The sequence below is a fragment of the Geotrypetes seraphini genome, chromosome 11, assembly GCF_902459505.1.
Source record: "Geotrypetes seraphini chromosome 11, aGeoSer1.1, whole genome shotgun sequence".
In the NCBI taxonomy this organism is placed as follows: domain Eukaryota; kingdom Metazoa; phylum Chordata; class Amphibia; order Gymnophiona; family Dermophiidae; genus Geotrypetes; species Geotrypetes seraphini.
In genome coordinates this window covers 7,654,679-7,670,695 of record NC_047094.1, presented here as the reverse complement: position 1 = coordinate 7,670,695, position 16,017 = coordinate 7,654,679, and the positions used below count along the sequence as shown (strand labels likewise).

Sequence of the window (16,017 nt, the reverse complement as noted above, 5' to 3'; positions counted from 1 at the left end):
AATTACAACAGGAAGGTGGTCTGATGAAAAATGGGCCTTTGCCTCAATTCTACAGTCATTATATTTTACAATGCATGAGGAAGTTTGCCATTGCAGAGCGATGTAGGTAAATTTTTGCATACAATATTGTTATGCCCTGATAAAGCCAATCCTCCATTTTAATTGCTGATTTCCATGTCGTAGGTATGAGTCCTTCTGTTAGGCCTGTGTTATCTTGGATGAGAGGAATGGCATGAGATGCGGGATGGAACGTTTGAACATGGATGTTGGGATAGGGTCATTTGGTGATGTGCTGGTTTTCATTGTGGCGATGGTAGCCAAGATTTCTTGGGAGGAGGGAATGTGGAACGTTTTGAGGCTGCTACTTTCAAAGCCTATTTCTGTCTGTATCTTTTGTGTGCATTATGTATCAACACAGAAGGAAAAACAAGAGAGGAGTGGGAGAGGGACTTAACTCCTCTAGACATCTCCCTAGCGGTTTAGAGGCAGAGTCCAATAGGGCCTAGCATCCGTTCCCCTCTCCCAGCACTCAACTGGTCACAGTTCTCCAACTTAGCTCAGATGTAATGGATGGGATATGCGTCTGCCATCTGTAGGAGTCTGAGAAAAATTGAGGAGCTGCTGGCTACACCATGTCCATGTACAACAAGGCTTTATCTGCCATCATGTTTCTATGCACGTGGGATCTCGGAGAGAGAAAGAGATAATGGTTACTGCGGATAGGCAGACTAGATGGGCCATTTGGTCTTTATCTGCCATCATGTTACTGTTTCTAAGGCTTACAAACATTCATTCTCTTTCTCCATCTGCATAAACCAATCGTCTGGACTGGTGGATAAGGAAAGCAATTTCTTAACACAAAACCTCTCATATCTCAATATGCAGTTGTCCCACCTTCTAACAGTTCTGCTTTTATAACGATTTAAGCTTTCTAGGTTCCATTTTCCTAGTTTAATGAGATTCTTAGCAGCTCATGTTCTTTTCAATTTTATACATATATTACATGCAACTTGAATATGAACGAATACAACCAAATTGTATGTTACGCCCCAGGAGTCCTTACTAACCAAACTGGTTCTGTAAAACGAATGATTACTAAGAATAGTCAGATATTGGTTTTGCTTCAGAAGGCATTACATATCCAGCCAAGTGATTTTCTAGCATTCAAAATAAATACATTTAAAATTCATGTGTCTCTACAAAGAACAGAAATCAACAATTGAGAAGTTACAATTTCAATGTGAATTCTTCTTAAACCTACTTCAAAACCAATCAAAAAAAACTTGGCAAAAATAACAGCATTTGAATAAGTCCATAATTTCATTCTTAATAACAGTTTCTACAAATCTCCAGTATGAAGATACTAGACAAGAAGCAATAGCACACACAAAAAATTACATTCAGGCACAGATGCACAATTTAGAGCACAGATCCAAGAACGAACAGGAATCAAGTTATATATTCTAACTCAGGGGTAGGGAACTCCAGTCCTCGAGAGCCGTATTCCAGTCGGGTTTTCAGGATTTCCCCAATGAATATGCATTGAAAGCAGTGCATGCAAATAGATCTCATGCATATTCATTGGGGAAATTCTGAAAACCCGACTGGAATACGGTTCTCGAGCACCGGAGTTCCCTACCCCTGTTCTAACTGAATAAGCAAGTAATCCAGGCATAGACTAACTATGCTGCCACTTCCCTGGCTTGTCAGATTTCACTGCCAGCCCAATCCTGCTGACATCCTGCACAGCAACTCACATCTCAGCAAGACAATCCATTACCAAATTTTAGTGCAATCTATCAAGTTGAAAGGCACCTGCAACATGTGGATAGATAAATACCTTTCACTGTTCAGTAGGTACTTTCATGCTAGTGAAACAAGTTTCAAGTTTATTTAGTTTAAGTGCATTTCAAGTTTAAGTGCATTTATACCGCTTTTATAAACAAAGCGCTTTCCAATTTAAAGAAATTATTTAAACGTTTTAAAAAATATAAAATAGAGGGAACAAATTCACAATTACAATATAGACATAACATGATACATATGGGCAGATGGAGAGGATACATTGCTTAAAATAAAAGAAAGGGGAGGCAAAATACAAAAGGAGTAAAGGGGCTTTTTAATGTAAGCCCTGATGTCTGAGTTTTTTTTGAATAAGGAAAGCTAAGTATGTCTAAAAGCAATGTCAGGAAAGTTAGTTTAACCCTTTATTTGGCCTTGTTGATCAGAAGCAACGTGTGTCTTCTATGGCTCTTATGGGAGATCTGCATCTCCAAATGCCTGCTACTTGGCACTGTTGCCATTTCACAATCTGCCAATTAAAGGGTTAAATATGTAATCAGGGAGGAGAAGAATGGCAATATATAAAAATCCCAAATATCTGCTGGACATGCCACAGGTGTAAGCAGAAAAGCTGGACGCCCTTTTCTAATTCCTGTGTAAAGTAAAAGGTGTAATGATGGCACCCTGCCTAAGGCCGATAGATTCCAAAGAAATATTAATGCATATTGATTATAAAATCTTATGTTGATAAATCTTGCACTGTAACTATGGCAAATTATAACCTGTAAACTCTATACTATGTGTATGGGTATTAGATCTCTTGTATATGCCAAATTAGGATAAATCCAGTGCAAATCATCAACTGTATATTATATATGTTTAACCTGTAACCCATTCTGAGCTCTTTGGGGATAGAAAACAAATTAAATAAATAAATGGTGTGCTTGCTTTGTGTCACTCTCTTTAATTGAATGCCTGAATACTGCAAAATGATGAGATCCATTTAACCTGCAAAAATTCCAAACTAGATTTTGCCTGTAGAACGTTTCAACTCAAGGGAAATTTGAGCTAAGTGACTCATACTCTGCCTTCTCTCTCAGGCCTGGTGGCTTGTTAGCAGCACGGTATTTATGCACAATTCAACGACGGGTTTCATACGTACAGCCATAGGGATTGGTACTTTTAAAGCTGATGTCGAGAGGAAAATTCCACACCATTGTTTGCTGAATACCAGGGTTTTTCGAGGTGATCTGAGATATGCCTTCCTCCAATCCCTAAAAAAGAAAAGCAATCTTGTAGAAGAGTCCCAGTTCCTCAAATTTATATTTTCTTAAATGTTCCAAAAGAGGCTGTATTCTGTGCTTAGAGGAGACGAAGCCCCTCAGTTCTTTTGGAAGAAACCAAATGCCAAACAGCTGTTTGGAGCCCTAACTCATTCATTGAAACACTGGGTCTGAATTTATAGAAAAGCAAATTACAAGTAAAATTCATTTTGTAATACCAGCCTCATCCTTTTACTTCCAAAAGTGAAGTTTTGTAGAAAGAGGTGATGCTGTTCCTCAATTTTCTGATATTTACTAAGCAGCAGGTGAAACCAATATGGTATAGAAGCCTGGATTGCATGACGCAATATGATTTTATATAAAAAGAAAATATTTAATATGCTAGATAAAATGCACAAAAATAGATAAGGTACTTTAAGAAATTTACAAGAATATAAAAGAAAGTTTTTGCCGAAGACTGAAATGAAAGCCAAGTGAAACTGTCACTGTTTAGACCCAAATGGGTCAGAAGCTTTAACTCTGAGGTTTTTTTCTCTTCTGAGAACATTACCTAAGATCAATAATTTAAATACGTTTTTAGAGTAGAATAAAGACTGCTTAGTGATAATAAACCCACTCTAATCATTTGTGTTAACTCAATAATCTCGCCGTATTCATATACACAGAATTTAGCTCAATCCTAACCCTCAAGTTTAAGGTTACATTTATTTGACTTACTGCCTAAAGCAGGGGTGTCAAAGTTCCTCCTTGAGGGCCGCAATCCAGTCGGGTTTTCAGGATTTCCCCAATGAATATGCATGAGATCAATTAGCATACAATGAAAGCAGTGCATGCAAATAGATCTCATATTCATTGGGGAAATCCTGAAAACCCAACTGGATTGCGGCCCTCGAGGAGGGACTTTGACACCCCTGGCCTAAAGTGAGATCATCAATAAAATTCAGAGAGGAAACAAATGCTAATACAGAAACAAACCTTCTCCACTATGTTTCACAGGACCCCCGGAACAGCAATAGCCCACTTGTCTTCTCAAACTACTTCTTGGGCAATTTTCAGCTGGTAGCAGGCAGTGCAGTGATCACCTGTCGCTAGCGCCGACAGCGGCTGAGTCATTTCTGATGAGTGGCACTGAATATCCAGGCTTTTGTTAGTTGGCTAGCACATGCAGATAGGACGGCTATTTATGCAGTGTTAACCTTGCCCAGTCAGCACTGAATATCAGGACCATAGCTTTGACCCACCCCAAAACACCCCCAAGATAGCTGGCTCGTTGATATGCACCAACTGTGAATATTCTGCAAGGATAACTAGTTATCTCCTGCTAAATATTCAGAGACAGTCACTGACCAGTTAAGTCATTTTGAATATCGAGCCCTTCATATATTAACGGCTATCTGACACAAGTATGTTTTAATAGCTCTTTAAAGGATCATCGTAGTGATCATCGTCCGCCTTGAAGAGTTTGTACCAAAGAAAGGTTTTACTTTGGCACATGGCATTATCTCCAAAGGCTTCCTGGAGCATATGATGGGTTTCTGCAGTAGTTTTTTAAAGTTTGAAACAAAATTTGATGTAGATTCTTTGCTCAGTAAAATCCGTCAAAACGAAATCTGCAGAGTCACTAAAACACAACCTTACAAAATTGCACAGAGCAAAACAACGCGACCACTCAGCTGCACGCCCGTTGGCACACTGATTCACAAAGCATACTGCTAGACACCTCTAGTGGCAGAAGGGCATACTATATCCAGTTCACGCACGTTCACATTCCACAAACTTTTGGGTAGCACCTCATAGAACTAAATGAGATGGACCTGCTGAAAAAGCCTTTAAGACAAAGTTCACCATATTCAGTGACAGGGAATATCGTAAGGAAGGAGCTATCAGTCATTCTATCGTAAGGAAGGAGCTAGTCAGTCATTCATCCTTTGAAGGATCTCAATTACAGATCCCCATCATCCAAGTAGCAGGGTTAGAAAAATATTTAAAAGCTAGAGTTTTTAGGAGACTAGCAAAACATTCTTTCCCTATTATTATTTACTAATTTTGGCAATTTATTTCTACAGCTTCTTCCTTATGTGAGCTGACAGAATGAAACGGCAATGTCTCTTTGTGGCCAAGCAGCACAGGGCTGAATAAGATTATGGCTCCTTCTTCTGAAGGCTGGAGCTCCTCCTGCATGTAATGGCAGAAAAAGGCTGCCTTGAACTCAGGGCTACATCTCATGAGTGAAGCCCAAAGGTATTCCCCTAAATCATGGTGGAATCTTCTGTTGCTCCTCAGTGGACTAGGAATAGCTGGGATTATAGTTCGTTCTCTCTACACAAGAAGCTTCTGGAGTAACTCTTCCTTTCTGCAGACCAAGAGCATGGTACTGATCAGCGTAACCCTTCCTTTGCCATGTGGAATGGAAGAGGGCTGCAACTGCTCCGGTTAGGTTCAGGCTGGTGGCATCTTCTCTTGCCTTTGGTTCAGCATGGCAATGGCTCCTCTTGAGCACTATACAGCACCAAGGTGTGATCTCAGGCCTGAAATGATTTCCAGGTCTACAAGTAAGATTTCTCAGGTGTTTCCAAAAGAAGATCACCAGCCTTTTCTTTCGAATCCTTGTTTTATTGTAGTTATTAAACCACCCCAAAGCTTTTGGGATTTAGCAGTTTGAGAGCCTGCTCATAAACTGTAAGATTTGGAGAAAAATATGTCGGAGTTCATGCAGCCACCTGGTTAATATCCTCCATCATACCCAAAGGGTGACTGGAAGCCACAATATTAGGGAAGAAGTGACAGTAAAAGAAGCCACCTTGACTGCAGATCTGTACAATGCATTTACCATTTAAATAATTCTTCCTTCTTAACCATCAAAAAAGAGTTAAGAATGACTAAGAGATACTATTCAACACATATGAAATGCACAATACTTTCTTTCTTATCATTGTACTGGATATTTATTACATTCTCTGCAAGTAATACAAATGATATAATTTGCATGCAAAATGTCAGTAAAAACATATCCATTTCAAGGAAGGCAAAGATTACAGATTTGACATACAGTTAAATTGCACATCTAAAGCACAGACAAAAGAGCTCAGACATTAATTTGTGAAACAATTTAGAACTCAAGTTTTCTTAGGGCAACTCTGAATGTATGTTAAGAAAAGTACATATACATTTCTTTGAGGTTAATTGCTGTTATTATTTCAGCTAGTGGTTAGAAACAATTTAAAGCAGAACTGCACCTATGCTTAAGATATAGGGATGAAATCAGTCACTTATATACATCCTCACAGCTCATATTAGACATAGCTAGAATTGTTATAACAAAGCTGAGTGTTGCATGTCTTTTTATATCATTTCTGGCTCACCAAGTTGGTCTTAGTGATTATAACCACTTTTCTAAATCCCTGTATTCTCATTTGTCTTCTGTCTTGACTGTAAGCAGAAGCTGTGTACTATAGAAATGCTAAGTAGTAGCAAAGAGTAGTATTAATTTCATCCTGGACCTAGAGTATGTTGTTTTTAACTTAATATGAATGTCTTTTTGCAAACCACTTAGGAGTTAAGCAGGTGATAAATTTTAAAAATAAACTAACTCACTCACTGAATTTTAAGTCTGAAGTAAAGTGCTGCACGGGAATGAGGATTGCAGAAATCCCACAAAGTTCCATGGGATTCCCATGGGGATGGAAGAAGTTGCAACGAGATTCCTGTAGAAGGGTAGTCAAAATTTCTGGTGACTCGAGAATGAGGCTTGGAATGCACAGCAAAAGCCAATTGGAACACCAGACTGAGGCTTCGAACACTCATTGATTGGTCAATACCATCCCAAATACCACAGGAAGCTTCTGGGATTGGGAGGAAACAGAGGGCTGCAAGTAAATTATAGCATCGACTCCTACAGGTTCAGGTGGGGATGGAAGAGATTAGCTGTAGGGCTAGAATGAATCTTGGCAAGTACGGGTGGGCAAGAGTTAGATTCCACTGGGGATGGATGAAAATTCTGTCCCTGGGCAAATCCCTAGTCTGAAACTTACCGCTGTAGGTGCCCAGTCTTGACCGTACACAAAGCAATACTTGCAATACAGTTCATCAAATTCTGGAAACTAGAAAAGAAACAAGAAAAGGGCTCATGCTCTCTGTTGAAATTCTTTTGAGGCAAATACTGTATATACTCTAATCAAGCAGATACTAAAACAGGCAACTCTAGTAGTTGGGGAATAAGACCAGTGCTGTCCTGAAAATGGCAAGGACAGATCAAGATTAAGTATGTTATATTGCACCATACCGTATGAGTTTATCTTGTTGGGCAGACTGGATGAACTATGCAAGTCTTATCTGCCAACATCTACTATGTTAACATATGTCACAATGATAATTCTATAAAAATTCCAAGAATATGCCTATTTATAAAGAAGGCACCCACTTTCCCTTACAGCTCAGGGCCCCTCTGGAGGGCGTTCACACATATGTTGACATGATGTCACGCATGCACATATCATCACTTCTATGTCCATGCATTTCCGGGTGCCTTCCAGCTGCGGCCTGGAGTTTACTGTGCCACTGAGTAAAAATATTTGCGGGACACTGCCTTACAGAATATTAGTATAACAAGTTAAATATGTGATTAGCTTGTGTAAATACCAGTACCGGTTGTTAAAGAGGATTTTCTATAATTTATGCGAGTAAATGTGCACCCTGCCTATACTCTACCCAGAAACCATTCATGTAAATGCCCACCAGCACAGTTCACACCATTGACTACTGGTATGCACATATAGAATAGTTCTTAGCCAAAAACCGATCACTAAGCACGTTCATGCTGCCTAAATCTAAGGTGGCACCTTACGGCAGTACTTCTCAACCCAATCCTTTGGGCATTCCCAGCCAGTCTAGTTTTTAGGATATCCACGGTGAATATGCATACAAATCTATTCCATGCACATTCATTGTGGATATCCTGAAAACCTGATTGGCTGGGTGTAATGGGTTGAGAAACATTGCCTTTTAGAATTACTCTCAATGTGCCCTGTGACAACTACATAGTAACATAGTAGATGACGGCAGATACCATCCAATTAAGGAGGTCAAATGGAAAAAACTATATGATGGCCTCCTGGCCACTCAAGCAGCCAAACTAGACAACCAAATCGCCAATTTAATGACGGCATCCCTCGACTACAAGACTTTTAGAAAAGAAATAAAGACCATACTCTTCAAGAAAACTCTGAAAAAAGAAATAATATCGCAAGTCTCAAACTCCACCTCTCACTAAAGCCAACTACCCCAAACAAATAACCTTACCCATTTCTCATTCTTTTTGAAAATGACCAATTTTTTTTTTTTTTGTAAGTAGTTCTTGTTGTAATACATCTTGGATAATTCTTTTGTAATCCGCCTTGAACTGCAAGGTAATGGCAGAATAGAAATCCCTAATGTAATGTAATAAAGACCCAAATGGTCCATCCAGTCTGCCCAACCTGATTCAATTTAAATTTTTTCTTCTTAGCTATTTCTGGGCAAGAATCCAAAGCTCTGCCTGGTACTGTGCTTGGGTTCCAATTACTGAAGTCTGGCAAAGCTCACTCCAGCTCATCTACAGCATCCCAGCTGTTGAAGCCCTCCCCAGCCCATCCTCAACCAAATGGCCATATACAGACACAGACGATGCAAGTCTGCCCAGTACTGGCCCTAGTTCTTCAGTATTTACTATTATTTTCTGAACTGCATGGTAGAAGTTGCTACTGAAAATATTACCTTTCATGAAACATTTTTATTGCTCTTTAAGCTGCTTTCCTTGAAATTGGTTTGGGAGACATTGAGAAAGAGCATTGTATGTATATAACAGAATCTTATTGGTTCATGCAGTGGGTTGATGTGGACCAATGAGCAAATCAGTGCAAATCTCAATCCCTAAACCTGGCTGCTTTCAATGAATGAAAGTCAATATAGTACATCAACAAAATAATATCTCATCGGTCAATTTTTGATTAGAACTGTGAAAACTATACAATACAAAATGGACAAGATATTGATCTGGCAGTGATTAGCCCAGGGAAAGAGACAAAACTCTGGAATTCCCTACCTAGGAACTTGAGAAAAATAATTATGAGAAAGCGCTATCTAAAAACATGGCTTTTTATTAGATATCTGATTAAGGGATAATTTGAATGTGTGCAAGAATAGAAGGGGTTTTCTGGGTTGCTATTGCCTCTGCCAGTCCACCCAGTCTGCCCATAAGTTATACCCCTTGTCATTCCCTTCATATTTCTGGGCCATAGATTGTAAAGTCCACCTGGTCTTGTCCTAGGTTCCAACTGCTGAAGTTGCCGTCCAAGCTCACTCCAGCCTATCCAACCACCCCGTTGTTTGCAGGAAGTCTGGCCAGTAACGTCCTCCTGTTCCCATCGATGCCCACCCTACACCCAATCACCATATCGGTTTACTTCTTGGGATTCTTGTGCCTGACTATACTGTGCATATGGGGGCTGTCCCTCCATTTTTTTTTTTATTATTCAATTGATACAGGGCTATACTTAGATATGAGCCCCCCAGACAAGGCCAAGAGTAGCCTTCTGAACTAGTGCTGGCGAGTGGCTTCAAAATCTGGCAGCTGCCCAACCCTAACTCCTGGCTTCCCGGCGACTTAAGTCACTCCTTTCTCAGTCCTTGCCCTTAGGCACTAGGGTTTCAAGCGGGCTTCCCCTCCCCCCTCAAGCTGGCCCATAAGACAGACCCCAGAGGGAAGGCCATTCGAGGGGCTCCAAGGAAGGAAGGGGGGGTGGGCTGCCTCCCCCTCCCCCCTGAGCTAACCAAGGCTGCAAGAAAGGCCCAGGAGAGAGCCGAGGTCCGCTTCGCCGCTCACATTGGCTGACTCGATCTGGCCGTTCACCATCAGCAGGAAGACAGTGGGACTGGCAGCCATAGCGCTTCCGACACGGCGTTCCCACGGAAACGGCGCCTCCCTACGGCACGCCACCAGGGCCAAACCGCGCGCCGCGTGCGATTCTCTTTCACAAAAAGGACAATTCCCATGGAAACGACGCCTCCCTACGGCACGCGACCAGGGCCAAACCGCGCGCCGCGTGAGATTCTCTTTCACAAAAAAGGACGATTTCCATGGAAACGACGCCTCCCTACGGCACGCGACCAGGGCCAAACCGCGCTCCGCGTGAGATTCTCTTTCAAAAAAAGGGCGACTCCCATAGAAACAACGCCTCCCTACGGCATGCCTTCAGGGCCAAACCGCGCACCGTTCTCATGCTGGCTGCTGTTCACTGGGACTTTTATCAGCCAATAGGATGCCTGTCGGAGGAGGGGGGGGGGGTCTTCAGCCTTCAAGGCCCCTAGCACAGAGTTGCTTTACCCAGTTCCAGGAGGGACAATGTGAGCCAGTTTATTTCTAAAACCCAGCATGCAGTGCTGCGGCATAGCAAGGGTGGGTGTGCGTCTCCCCTGCCCCCACCACCACCACGCGTGAGCCCCCCTTCCCCTGACCTCTGCTTTTCCCAGGGTGAGCGGCGTCACCAAATTGCCGCTCGCGTGGTCAGCTCTCCTTCTGACATCACTTCCTAGGTGCGGGACCCGGAAGTTATGTCAGCGAGTCGACACTGATGCGGGCAGCAAGTTCACGATGCTGCTGGTGCTGGGAAAATTAAAGAGTTATGAGGGAAGGAGCGCACGCAGGCGGGCTGAGGGCAGAAAGGAGGACAGGGGCTGGCGCCTGGGGCAGACGGCCCTCCCCTCCCCCTGCCCTATGCCATAGCCTGCTTGCAACATTGAGGGACCTTTCCTGCGACTAGCAGCATTCAATCTGGAAAACAGGACTGACCGAAAGGTCTCCCTGTGTCCCAGAATGGTAACTTGGCAACTCTGCCACTCCCAGCTGACATTTAATACTATTTATTATTTCTAAAGTACTGAAAGGCATACACAGCACTATACATTTTAACCTACAATTGATGGTCCCTACTCAGAAGGGCTTACACCTCTCCCTCCGTCTTTGCTGTGCTAGGGGATTAACAGAACCGCAAATACAGAAAAACCACAAATAACTTTTTATATGTTATTCACTGTTATCTATTAAAACCCATCGTGAATATGGTGAAACCGCAAATAACATGGTGGGAGACCTGGCCTGTCCCTGAAGGAGAGGCAAAACACGGTGAAGAAAGTGCTGGGAATTGGCGATTTCTCTATGCAAGCTGATGTAATTTTGGGGGAGGAGCCAGCAAGCTAAAAACAGTGAAGAATCGAAACCGTGAATGCTGAAACCGCGAATACGGAGGGAGAAGTGTACAATCTAATTTAGACAGGACATTTTGGGGTTGGGGAGATTATAGTGGATCTAGGTATCTGACAGCAGTAAGTGAGAGATAGGAGTTGAAAACAGATTTAAAAAAGTGGGCTTTTAGCTTGGATTTGAATGCTGCTAGGGAGGGAGCATGACATATTGATTCAGTTAGCCTGGTCCAGGCATACGGCGCCTCAAGAAAGAAGGAACGGAGTCGAGTTGGCAGTGGAAGCGAAGGGTACAGATAAAAGGGGCTTGCCCGATGGACGGAGATCACGGGGAGGAGCATAGGGGGAGATAAGTGAAGAGAGATATTGGGGGGGGGCTTCAGAGAGAACGCACTTGTAAGTCAGCAAGAGGAATTTAAACTGTATTCGGAGATGGATGGGGAGCCAATGAAGCGACTTGAGGAGAGGGGTATGGAAGAATAGTGGCTCTCACGGAATATGAATCGCGTAGCAACATTTTGAACGGATTGAAGAGGCGAGAGGTGGGCATGCGGGAGGCCCGAGGGAAGTACGTTGCAGTAGTCTAAGCGCAAAGTGATGAGAGCAGTCACTATCATCTCATTGTCACTCTTCCCAGAATTTTCCTCCTGTGAAAATGCATACTTCAAATATCAAACTTTATTTAGGATATACCCAATGAGGTATAAATGTAGAGTTTAGTCTTATCTTCGTTTTTCCCTCTTTGTAGCTCTTTTCGCCCTGTAACCCTGCTCCCACTAGCCATCAAGTCTCTGAGCCCCAACTAGATCTTTGGGACAGGTACCCGGACCAGGGTTATAGAAAGAGATTTAATTGGTGCTGAGCTGGGCGTAGGCCAAAGGAAACAAGACCACCCAATCCGACTTATTAGTCCATCCCTTTTTACCATTTCCAATTTTAAAATGTGGCAAAAAAACCCACACAGACTCCAGATGTAAAATAACCAAACTGGAACTCTTTACTGAAACGTTACAGTAATGTTCAACTTCAAAAACAGTGTTCAAATGAATGTACAAGATTAAACAGTCTCTTTGCTGGGGTTGAGGATATAATTGTGGGTTTTCTGAAAACCTGATTAGTTGTTAAAAATCAATCAGCTATTTGCACAGATCAATACAGCTCTTGTCCTCCTATCCCCATCCCAATTGTCAGCTTCAGGGAAGGTTGCACTCTGTCTGACTCCCCTCTAGCCAGGCATAAAAAAATAACCAAAAAGACAAAAATCCAGTTATCATACTGTGATCCCGCCAGGCCTTTTCCCAGGTGCCAGATCCAACATTGGAGACTTGGACCTCCCTGTCCGTCCTCCCACCTGGAGTGTGCAGTTTCAGTGGAAATCCAAATTGTGTCCTGACGTTAGTTCAGATTATCAATGGGAGTACCCCGTTTCGCTGATTGCATCTTCAGGAAACGGCAGAAAGAACAATCCTCCGCTCTGGCAATATCGCAAAAAATGGCAAAGGATAAAGCACATTAACTTATTTTTATGGAGCAACATTTACTATGTCACACGTCCACATAGAACGTGTAGGGAAAATATCTAATATCTCCTTTACGTTGATTAATAGAAAGTTGTTCCAATACACAGCATTTAAAATCAGGAAATTTGTGATCAAAGGCAAGACAGTGTTCTACCAGAGGTGCATTCAATTTCTTCTGGGTAATACAGTGTTTGTGTTCAGTCAATCTAAGTCAGGGGTCTCAAAGTCCCTCCTTGAGGGCCGCAATCCAGTCGGGTTTTCAGGATTCCCCCTATGAATACGCATTGAAAGCAGTGCATGCACATAGATCTCATGCATATTCATTGGGGAAATCCTGAAAACCCGACTGGATTGCGGCCCTCAAGGAGGGACTTTGAGATCCCTGATCTAAGTGGACGTGTGATGTAGTAGAGGTTGCTCTTTAAAAAGAGGTTAATGTGTTTTCTCCTTTGCCATTTTTTGCGACATTGCCAGAGCGGAGGATTGTTCTTTCTGCCTTCCCCTGATGATGCAACCGGCGAAACAGGGTACTCCCCATTGGGAATTGAATAATTTGGACATACGTCGGGACATGATTTGGATTTCAACTGAACAGCCTGAAATATGTGGCAATTTTTTTCTATTTTTGTGCCGTTTTTGTGGATTTTTTCTATTGTATTTTGCAAAAAACAAAAGGAATTGACCCCAAAATATCCACAGAGAAGAAAATCCAGAAAAAAAAAAACCCTCTGTGGAGTGACGATGTCCCTAAATGGACTTTATTTGAAAGTGTCAAAGTTCCAAAAGTACACTGAAATCATCCACATAAAATAAATTCATCCACATAAAAATAAGTTATCCATATAAAAGCCTTAAAGGACCTAGTCTGCTAGGGATACAGGACCCAACACGGTCTGCGTTTCGACAAATGTAAGCAGTGTCTCACTTCCGGCTCACCACACAATTGTTTCCCACGTACTCACCTTTATAGGACCCCCAGGGATCCCTGAAGAAGACTTTTTGTCGAAACGCGGACCGTGTTGGGTCCTGTATCCCTAGCGGACTAGGTCCTTTAAGGCTTTTATGTTGATAACTTTTATGTGGATGAATTTATTTTTATGTGGATGATTTCAGTGTACTTTTGGAACTTTGACACTTTCAAATAAAGTCCATTTAGGGACATCGTCACTCCACAGAGTTTTTTTTGTTTTTTTGTTTTCTATTATATTTTGCACCATTAAAAGTTTGGCTTCTTCTCGTATTCTGGGTCTTTGGGAAAAGTCCTGCTGAATCAGCCCCATGGTTCAGATGAATATAAATGCAATAATTATCACTGGACACTAGATGTCGCCTTTGGCCATGAGTTGCAAAGCAGCAGTTGCAGGAGTCATTGGCAAGTAGTCTTTTCCCAAAGTGCCTATCATGAATTTAAAAAATCCAGAATTCAAAATTAAACAATTTCCCCCTCCTTTACAAAGCCGCGCTAGCGTTTTTAGCGCCGGCCGCTGTGGTAACAGCTCCGACGCTCATAGAATTCTTATGAGTGCCTGAGCTGTTACCGCCTCGGCAGGCGCTAAAAACGCTAGCGCGGCTTTGTAAAGGAGTGGGTTAGGCAGAGAGACACAGACATCAGTAAAAGAAACGAAGAACTCTTTTTTTTTTAAAGTAGAGGCATGCAATGAAGTAATGAATTTATTTTTTTTAAGCAAATTTATATAATTTCTTTCCTGCAAGGTTCAGAAGCAGATCACAAAGAGAAAACGGGTGTTTCTTTAAACAATATTATCACAATAATGTTAATAATTAAAAAAAAAAAAACCCATTGCATGACATAAATTTCAATCATAGATGTTCCATGGAGTTCCTCTCATTATTCAATTGTTATATTGTAAACCGCTTAGGTCAGTAAAACTCGGGAGCGGTACATCAAATCTTAATCAACAGAAACGTAGATGCTTAAATGCCTTGAACATTCAAGTGGAGGCGCAATAGTGAAACTGCCTCATTTACAAAGCCACGTGTCAACGACCCTGAAGCCCTTTAAATCTCTGTGGGTTTTGGGGCCGTTAGCGTGGCTTTGTAAAAGAGGCCACAAATGATTGGGGGGAATTTATATTTTGCTCAGGTACCCTCCCCACCCCCACGCCGTTATGTCATCATTGGAGCAGACACAAAGTGAAAATGTTTTGGCCTCCTTTATGCGGTTCTCTGCCTCTCCCCAACAATACAAGGACCCCTCCCCCACCCCTTTTCTGGCTCCATTTTGCTATGGCCGCCCCCTTCTGGCCCCATCTTTCTATGACTACCCCTTCCAACCTCCCTTCTAAAGAGGCAACACTCACTTCCTGCAGGCTCCTAAGGTCCAGTGGGGCATGCATGAATAATGCCCATTTGCTGTTGGCCATGGTGATATGCAAGACTAGAGTGGAAGGTCATGGCTGGTGGAGTAGCGAGGGGGGGGGAACTGTACCAGGTGCAGTCTTAGCAGGAGCGCTGGTACCTCTCTTTCTCTCTGCTCTTCTGCCCACCCTCCTTGTCAAAATCTTCAGTGACGAGCAGAATTTCCTAGCTACTGCTCACACTGGTCTCAGCTGTCCTTCTGCCATGACTTTACCTGCTTGAAAACTGGCTTGTTCCAACAAAACTGTTTGGGCACTGGTGTGTTCAACAGCATTGAAGCTATTAGTGAAATATGTTAAATTTCTGTTATTTTCTAGTTCTGGTTTATCCTCATATGACATGAGAAATAAAGAAAGAACTCAAAGCACTCTAATTTTACTATTTTTAACTTTCTTTTAATAAAGTTGCTGTAAATATCAGACAAGATCCTACGGATAAAGAATAGACTAGTTATTCTACAAACACCATCTGCTCTTGATAAGTGAAGGAAGAGAAGTGACTTCACAGGCATTTCAGGTTAAAGATACCCTTTGTGAGATTATTTTGACTGTAAAGTTACCATGGATTAAAGATAGGGTTATCAGATGTCTGGGAAAACCTGGGTATGGCCTCTTTTTCGAGGACTGTCCGGGGGCCCGGATGGGTTTTTCAAAAATAGGGGCGTCTGTCCAGGTTTAGCTGGCTCTCCTGATTCCCCCACCTACCTCTTACCTGGTCTGGCCACTGTAATTGAATCTTCGAGCAGCTGACAGCAGCAACCAGGGAAGCCTGTTGTGGGCTTCTCCTGGAAGCCGCCTCTCTGCAGAAACTTCCTGTTC

The 16,017-nt window shown here is 42.2% G+C and overlaps 1 protein-coding gene across 4 annotated transcripts in view; it reads right to left on the bottom strand.

Annotated features, from left to right (window-relative positions):
• Positions 1–10,215, bottom strand: part of B9D1 (B9 domain containing 1) — a 51,855-nt gene extending 41,640 nt beyond the window's left edge. The window contains exons 1-3 of one of the 4 annotated variants that reach the window (XM_033914778.1): positions 9,925–10,215; positions 7,097–7,165; positions 2,945–3,056 (exon numbers count right to left, since the gene is read on the bottom strand). In XM_033914778.1, coding sequence (XP_033770669.1) covers positions 2,945–3,056; positions 7,097–7,165; positions 9,925–9,984 — 241 coding nt within the window. In that variant the 5' untranslated portion in view covers positions 9,985–10,215. Of the gene's footprint in view, positions 1–2,944; positions 3,057–7,096; positions 7,166–9,872 lie in introns of all 4 variants that reach the window. The other 3 variants (XM_033914782.1, XM_033914780.1, XM_033914781.1) reach the window with 3 other exon arrangements.
• Positions 10,216–16,017: the final 5,802 nt, after the last annotated feature.